Source organism: Cynoglossus semilaevis, chromosome 4 (genome assembly GCF_000523025.1).
Source record: "Cynoglossus semilaevis isolate Cse_v1.0 chromosome 4, Cse_v1.0, whole genome shotgun sequence".
NCBI lineage: Eukaryota > Metazoa > Chordata > Actinopteri > Pleuronectiformes > Cynoglossidae > Cynoglossus > Cynoglossus semilaevis.
In genome coordinates, this window is record NC_024310.1 from 9,924,146 (window position 1) to 9,933,088 (window position 8,943).

An 8,943-nucleotide genomic window follows, 5' to 3' on the forward strand; every position below is an offset into this window, starting at 1 on the left:
TTGTGTGTGGTCAGGTGCAGATGGTGTGGAGCTTGGACCAGGTGCCCCTGCTGACCCCTCCACAGGAGCCTGTGTCGGACCATCGTCTCAGAGTGTTTTACTCTTGTGATAAACCTGCTGCAGTGCAGCTGGACTGTGTCGTGTCCTTTGACACTGGAATAGTTTCCTCTGTCCCACTGAGACAGTGGGACTGTGTCCCCGGGGAGCCTAGAATCAGGACAGTAACCCTGAGACTGCCTGACTGGCTGGTGTACCAGGCTGATGGGATCGTCCCAGACTCACAGTGGGTGCTGACTACCATCCTCCAAGCCTCCCTCAGTTACAGGAGACATGGGGGCACTGGGCCTTCTCCTGTGTCTCGGGACGTGGCGCTTTTGCAGCCCAGAACTTTTTTTGACCGACCCGTCAAACAACACAAACTCTGCTTTCCTTGGAGCACACAGATGCTGCGGCTAACTCCCGGGTTTTTAAGGACACAGTGTCCCTGGGAGGAAGGTATCAACTGAAATGATTTATCTTCAAAATGTCTTTCGCCGACATGTGAAAATTCAGAAGCCTTATTTGGTCTTAATGAACCCGATGACATTTGTCCTTTGCATTTTACCCATCTGTAAAACAGGTGGTGATTGGTCAAGACACAGCCACAGTCTTTGAACCTCTAGGTCACGAGTGTCTCAGAAAAGAAACATTTAACCCTTGTTTCTTTTCCACTGTGTACTTAAAGACGTATACCCAAAAGTCACACTTTTTCATCTTTTAGCTGAGTGTATACCCAAAAGTCACACTTTTTCATCCTTTAGCTGATTTCACACACGTTATTTTCACACTGACAGCCACTAGATGGCTCTCTAGCTGGCTGGCTGGTGCGACTTTTACTCTGGAGCGACTTATATTCCGGAAAAATTATGGTACTTGTCATTAATTCCAACGACATTTCTGTGTCACACAGAAACAGTTCACTTCCTGTCGTCCATATACGCTTCAACTGGTGAAACCTTTGGCATCACGGAGACACTCAGGCCGTATGGCAGCGAGGTCCTGGAGCATTTGCGTGTGAAGGCTATTTCTTATTCTTGGTAAAAAACAAAAAAAAAATGGAAATTAAAAAAAAGTCATGCAATTATTTTGTCATGCAGACATTTTTCTTTTTATTCTACACTTGTCTTTCCATCAGGTGTTTTTTCTCCATCTGGATGTTTGTGACCAGTTATTGCCAGAACATGTGTGGAGTCTTCTATCACATAGACCCCCATAATAACTACGCCACCCCGACTGTGCTCCTCACATCCACAGGTCCACACACAACTGTCCTTTTTACATATTCTTAAACGTGTACGTGGTCCATGTCAACGGGACTCTGTTCTACTGTACTGTGAACACAGGTCACCTCCATGTCCAGGTGAATGGACAGACGGGAGAATCCTCCGCCTTTCTCACCACCTACCAAGTGCCTTTGAGTGAGTGGTGTGAGCTCAGTGTGGTGCTGCAAGGCAGAACAGTGAGTATGAGCCAGGGTAAGACATTTGTTTTAGCAGAGGCTTCGGTTTTGGGAGATTTAAAATAAGAATCCACTCGTCCTTTTCTCCAGCCTTCCATTTAGCCCCTATCTATCCCTCAGGGTCATGGGGTCAGCTGGGGTTTTGGGAATTATTTCTGGTTGACTATGGCTATGTCTTTGATGTTGTGCTAACAGTTAGCTTGTTTTTGATATTAGATATTTTTGATTATTTTTTGTTTTGTTTTTTATGTTAACATGTTCACATCTTTTTGACTTATTTCCAAAGACCTTCGTGGTTTATCTGTTAGCTGTTGTTTTTTAAGCTTTTGCTGTTTGTGTGTTTTCTAACGGCATATTGACTATTTTTGAGGACATTTAAACCCAGACCTCTACAAAGACAACAGTAATGATTAATAACATAATTTTTATTTTTGTGTCCCAGGTCACTGTCTCCATGGCATGCATCAAAGGAGAACAGAAATCACTTCAGTCTACTGAGTTTGTGTGAGTAATTTTAGTCAAGTAACAACCTTTATATTTTATTGAGAAAATAAAAGACCATTGAAATCATTATTATTATTATTAACCATATTTTTTAATTATATTAATAATTATATTATCATATTATAATATATTATATAATTGTTATATATTATATTAATAATTATGGTTAAAAATAAAAAAAAAGTATCTCTACACGTCATAAAAATAGTGTTCAATAGCATAAGACAGGAGTGAAAAAGAGTTTTTGGATGACAATTTACCGTGTATTTATTAAGCAGCTTAAAGTACAGTAGTTCTACATCCTGAACTACCTACTTTTGAATCTTGACTAAATGTATGTCATCAAATCAAATGAAAATAGAAATGTTTGGTATGTCGACCAACATGTCTGACAGGCTGCGTCACACGCTGAGGCTGAATGACACGGAGGGATATTTCGTGATTGGAGGTGGGAACTTTGTGAAAGGTGCTAAAGGATTTTTTGGACCTGTGGTTTACCACCGCAACAGAATCCCACCCCACAGAGAGGTAACACTCAACAGCTGTTAAAACAACAACAACAACATCAACCATTTGACTCGGCACCGTCTGACTATAACAACTGTTCTCCTCAGCATGTTGTTCCAGATGTTATCAAGGACGTGAACCTCACTGGATGGCTGCAGACGTGTGATGCATTTCGCATGGAGTTAACCATGAAGATCAATGGTTACTCTCACATGATGAAACAGCCTGGTAGTAATAGCCTTCTGTAACCACTGGGTGGTGCTACAAATTCTGTAGCTGGATAAGTCTCTCAGGATCTCACCTTGAATGTTGTTGTTTTATCATAGAGAGCTGTCACAGCGCTTTTTATGAGTGGTTGAAAAAGGACAGAGGAGCGTCGAGGTCACAGTGTCAGCAGTGGGAGACCAGTGCACCTCACAGAAGACAAGCTGCAAAGCTAGTCCAGCAAATTGCAACAAAACGTGGTAAAAGTTTTTTTTTGTTTGTTTGTTTTTTACTAAATTGAACAACTTAAACCTAACTGTAAAAATTAAAATAAAATCAAACAGTGAAGTATTAATAAAAAAGTTAATAAAATTACTGTGAAGTTTGAACAAAAAAAAATCAACAGTTTTGAGGATTTTACTTTTCTTTTTTAATACATGCTTTAAATGCTACTATATCACTGTACTGTAGTAGTACTAGATTACAGAATAATAATGTTGTGTATATGGACATATTTATCTGAATTTCGCCTTTTTATATACCTTTTACCTTGTACCTTTATTCTGTTAGCAATCAGAAGCTAGGAAGAATTAGAATTCGAGGCGACCAAAAAGCAAAAGACATTTTCATTCTCATGTTTTACCGCAAATCATTCTCCTGTTATAGGACAGGAATATTTAATTTGTATTGACCTTTCGGGTATTTTATCTTTTTTTTTTTTAAATGCCACTTTATTTCTTAACTACTCCAAACAGTCATCACGTCAACTTGTTTTGCAGGGGGACAGAACGTTAGCTTGACAGCAGTGGGCAGAGCACTTTACACCCTGTCACTTCGTAAACTGGCCAGAGAGGGCAGCATCAGAGCGGTCAGCAGGGCACTACCGCTGCTGCTGCAGTCCGGCTGCCTCGGTGATAACAGAGCTCTGCACTTGTCTTCTGTGATCCTCAGCGCAGGCTTTGGAGTCAGGGAACAACCTAAAAAGGTCCACGCTCCTGACGTTGTAAAAGTGTGACCACACCGTGACCTTTGAACCTAACATTAATCTGCGGGTTTGTCATTCTTGGCGCAGGCGTGGCTTCTTGCCCTGCTGGCAGCCCAGAAAGATGAACGATTAGCTCTTCTGCGTCTTGGCTTTCTGCACCACCGGGGGCTCTATGGTCAAGTTCAAAATGTAGACCTGGCCTATGGATATTATGCAAACATTGGAAAACAGACAACTGTGGACCGCCAAAAACCTTCATCAGAACAGGTAACAAACAGACAGACCTGGCAGGTTAGACAGTACAGGTAACAAACAGACAGACCTGGCAGCTCCGCCAGGTTAGACAGAGAAAATTTACCCTGGTAGCTTTAGTATTTCCTGTCGGTCACTTAGAGTTAGAGTAAGATGTTCATTTGAAAATTCTCAACACACACACATACAAATCTGAGAATGAAATCCAGTAACTTCTGTTAACAGCATATTTTCCCTCCTCAATTGTTTGTCTTGCAGACGTACGTTGAGGCTATTTATTTAAACAATGAAGAGGTGTTGAAGCAACAGACACATGAAAACCATCACTTATTCCAGTGGCTAAAGCTGCAGGCTCGCAGGGGAACCACTGAAGCTGAGGTAAAAACAAAAAGCATTTAGCCACAGAAAATGACCACATGTCTGATTAGGGGGAAATGATTCTGTGTGGTCATAGGAAAACTTGCCAAAAAAATAAATAAAAATCTTGCGGTTATAGAGTTAGTCTTTTCATATACGGATGACAATAATGTGTATAATATTCAGTAGGAGGTTGCCTTTTTGCACCACCAGCAGATGTTGTCGTCATGGAAAAGGAAAAAAATATTATTGAACTCTGAAGTCTCACCAGTTTACATGTGTTCCAGAAAGTTCTTATATTGACTTAAACTGTATGTTACTAATGTTACCAAAATGTGAGGTTAATATTTAATTTTTTTTCCCGCAGCAAGCCATCGGTCGCATGCTGTTCTGGGGTCAGCAGGGAGTGGCCCCCGACTTAGAGAAGGCTGTGAGACATTATCAAAGAGGAGCGATCCGATGGGAGGACCCTCAGTCAATGTATGACTACGCCATAGTCCTGCTGCAGGTCAGATGTGTGGGTCGATTGTAAATGGGCAGAATTACTGCACAGACAAAGTAAAACCCTGTGATTTACAATCTGATCTGAATGGTATTCTGGAAACAGTTAACTTTATATGACTGTATTGTTACTTGAAAACCAAATGAAACTAAATTTTAAAATATGAATTTAAATTGTAACTTAGTCTCTTAGATCCTACATCATCTTATGTCATATAATATAAAAAAAAACTCCTTTCTTTGCAGGGACTAGGGATTGAAAAGGACGTCGAAAAAGCTGTATTTTTCCTCAAAAAGGCTATGGACAAGGTTGTGTATAGTTTTGTAAAGATTGTCAAAAACATACAGTTGGTGTCATCAGTTTATATACATATATTAAATCACTTGATATGGTAATGTTTGGTTTTTAAACAGGGTTTCATTCCTGCGATGAATGCCCTGGCCTGGTACCACGAGCACTATCAGAAGGACTACGTCACAGCAGTGGAGCTGTGGGAACAGGCCGATCTCCTCAACAGCCACGACGCCGCGTTTAATCTGGGTGTTTTATACGCGCAGGGTCGTTATCCAGGAAAACCAGCAGACCAGGTGTGTTGATTTGATCTGTTAAAAATGCACAGTTGATGTGATAAGACACTGGCCTTAAAATGTTTTTAGTTCCAGCCAAAAAAAACCCTTTCATGTTCCTACAGCACATGGCCTATAAGTACTATCTGAAGTCAGCAGAGAGAGGGCACATCAGAGGAACGGTTCTCCTCTCAGAGTTCTTGATAACTGGATTGCCTGGCTCCGTCGACAGGCGACCGTCGGAGGCTGTTCTGTAAGTGACACACTTTTTAAATAAGTAGGCGCCGAGCACAACGACAACACACATAACAAAAGTCACTTTGAAGCCCTCGAAGTTTGACATTATTTACTATACCTTTTATTATGAAGCTAGTTAAATTCGTCAAAAAAGAACAGACTCGATGGACTCTCCTAGGCTTTGACCCCGTGACCTTTGACCAGCATGTGTACGAGGTCAAGTGAAAAAGCGGAAGGCCAGAATTTTTCTGGAAGGACACCTTGGGGCCCAGACCTTTGATCCTCAGAATTTTGGAATCCAGTTGCGGGCTGGATTGGACAGTCTGGAGGGCCAGATTTGGTCCGTAAGCCGTCAGTTGATGACCACTGTACTACGTCATGGTCACCGTTAGTTCTTCAACTACTGTAGCAGTATACAACAGATAGAACTGCATCCTTACCCTGCGCTCACAAACACGTGTAACGTTGATATTGCTGCGTGCCGTGTCTGTAACCTGTATGTCTCTTTATCTCCAGATGGGCCAAGTGGGCAGCAGAGCACAACGGGTATCTCGGGATTGTCTTAAGGAAAGCCCTGGATTCATATCTCACTGGTGACATGTAATTGTCTTTTCTAACCAAACCTGCTGCACCTGTAGTCATCCTCTTCAGATCCCAAACAGAAAATTTGTATTATTATTTTTTTATACTTTTCAACAGGTTCAGCTCACTCTTATATTACATGATGGCTGCTGAGTCAGGGTTTGCAGTTGCACAGTTCAACGTGGCTTATCTCTGTGAACTAAACCCAGTAAGTAGATCACGGACACAGAGATGGTCGTCCTCCATCGGTCTGCAGCTGTATATTCCTGTTACTTTGAGAAGTGACTTCTGTCCATTAATGTCTCCAGGGACATTTTCTGGATACTGCGTTTACTGCATACTGCATGAGGAAATACTACAACCTCAATATTCAAAGTCAAACACCAGACACATATGGTCAGTTTTTTTTATTTATTTATTTTTTTTAGGTAAGTGCACAAACACTTATTTGTAAATCTCATTAACATCTCAATCGCTCTTTTCAGCCTTGATTAAAATGGGTGACCTGCACTATGAGGGGCAGGAAGATGGACAGAAGGACCTGTTGTCAGCAGCACAGATGTACAAAACAGCTGCACTGAGGAAGGAGCCACAGGTTTATTTATTTATTTATTTATTTTTATCATTGATTTTAAAGCAGTGCCAAACATTTCTTTCAAGTCATGTTCGTCTAACAGTTTACTCTTCTATTTCAGGGATGGTACAACCTTGGCCTTCTCACTGAGGAGGGTTTCAAGCTGCCGCTGTCGATACTGACAGAGCTGGGTATTTCGCAGCTCTACCTGTCGGACCAAACTCTGCTCTTAAGTGCTTTGTACAAAAGGTTTGTTGAATGGTGTTTGTGCCGAGCATCTGATGTAAAAGTGTTTCATTTGGCCTTCGCCCTGAACCTGTGAGATACTGTTTTTTTTTTACAAGGTGCAGAGACTCAGATGACACGGACGCCTACCTGCCTTGTAGCCTGGCCCTTTCTAAGGTGTATCTCCAGTTATTCAAGAAAGAATACAGTGCTGCTATTAAGGTCAGTGCCAAATGTTTTATATTTACATTAATATATTATCATTATTCTTCCGCCTTTTCCCTGCAATACCCACATTTCCCCCAATAGATTGTGTAGATAATGATAAAAGCATGTTAGCTTTTACCTTTTATACCTCCAGTTTTACCACAGGTTCCAACTTCACGCTCCCTACTGTTCCCTTTTGCGTCTTCACATTTGCATCTTGCTGGCTTTCATCAACACGCGTTTTCTGTCTCGCATCTGATGTCCACAGCCCGTAGGACTAATCTTTATAGGTGTAACCAAAGGTGAATCTTGAAGGTATAGAAGTGGTCAAGGTAGATGAAAACCTAGGATGAACCTATGAAGTGAGAAGTGCACGAAAGATTAAGGCACCAGTGTTTGGCGGGCTGGGTTAGAAATCCCAGCGGGCCATATCTGGCCCACAGGCCATAGTTTGATCTTATAAAAAGTTTGATTTATTTCTATAATATTTACTGTACCTGAGCACTTCAACATTTTGAGGCATATTCAGTGGTCATCTACAAGCACAGCTGAACTGTGCTGATCACACCCATATGTCATTACAGGCTACAATGTGATGCTGACATTTTTATTCTATTCTCTAGCTCGCCATTGCCATTGCTGTGGTTGCAGCCCCAACAATATTCCTAATCATCCCTGGTTTGTTGAGGAGACGAGACCTGTCTCATACAGAGCCATAATCATCATCATCATCATCATCATCATCATCATCATCATCATCATCATCATCATCATCATCATCATCATCATCATCATCATCATCATCATCATCATCATCATCATCATCCCCATTGTGGCGTCCTGAAGGATGAAACAGCAAAGTCATCTGTTACAGACACAGCACAGCACTATTTGTGGCAACTTTTACACTCAGTGTTTCCCTCGATATGAGGAACGTGATCGTCACCAATGAATTCAACTTGTTTTTTTTTTGTTTTACATGCCTTTATGTTGTAAATTTATAGTTATCTAAAAAATAAAGATCCTCATGAAGTCTGTTTTGTTGTGTGGTCACTTACACCAAACGCTGTTGACAGGACACATATGTTGTTGTTGTTGAATGCCCTTTTGTCTCACACTAATTACGCCCTAACCTTGGGGCAGTGGATTTTCTGAATGGATGATCTCAAAAATCAAAGGTAATGATTGTCCAGGTGTAGCCTCAAGTAAACCACCAAAATAAGTCTTTAACAGGTAAATAGTCCAACTTTTTTTTTTTACAGAGCCACTCAGCATTTTTTTCGCCTCTACTTGACTCAGTGTGTTTCTGTGGCCAGATGTCCCATTGTTTTAAACCTAACATTAATTAACCTCCAGAAGACGCTCATGTGGGAATAACAAGGTGAACTGCTGATGCTGAATCATTTATTATCCTCTCTGTCTGCTGTAGACAGACTGGAAGGGGGTATGGTGTTCTTCTCCCCTGGTCTTTCATTAAATGGATAGACAATGGACAATGATAAAATATTGACATTGTACTGCAAAGGTTAATTAAGTAAAATTACTCTCACGTTTTATTTATTTATTTTTTTGAGTAATTGTAGTTTTTATCAGTGTTGCAGACCAAGAGAAAAAAAGCCAAAATAAATGATAAATCCTAATGTGTTATACAATTGATTTCTCTGTAAAATATTACTCTCTGGTGAGACGGACAGAACACAGCGTAAGGTGTGGAATTAAACCTACGGAGAAGAATCATTTACA

General features: G+C 40.8%; 1 protein-coding gene across 1 annotated transcript; it reads left to right on the top strand.

The window, feature by feature from the left end:
• Positions 1–5: 5 nt before the first annotated feature.
• On the top strand, positions 6–8,233 carry si:dkey-24p1.6 (protein sel-1 homolog 3; the record flags this gene model as incomplete). Its single annotated transcript, XM_025055226.1, has 22 exons — positions 6–495; positions 950–1,076; positions 1,175–1,293; positions 1,383–1,498; positions 1,941–2,002; positions 2,398–2,530; positions 2,617–2,737; positions 2,836–2,973; positions 3,493–3,698; positions 3,786–3,965; positions 4,209–4,328; positions 4,675–4,815; positions 5,055–5,117; positions 5,223–5,396; positions 5,501–5,628; positions 6,129–6,212; positions 6,312–6,402; positions 6,503–6,590; positions 6,680–6,789; positions 6,890–7,017; positions 7,113–7,215; positions 7,824–8,233. Coding segments are annotated over 22 exons (3,018 nt in total), but the record flags the coding sequence as incomplete, so codon positions are not given.
• Between the last annotated feature and the right edge of the window lie 710 nt (positions 8,234–8,943).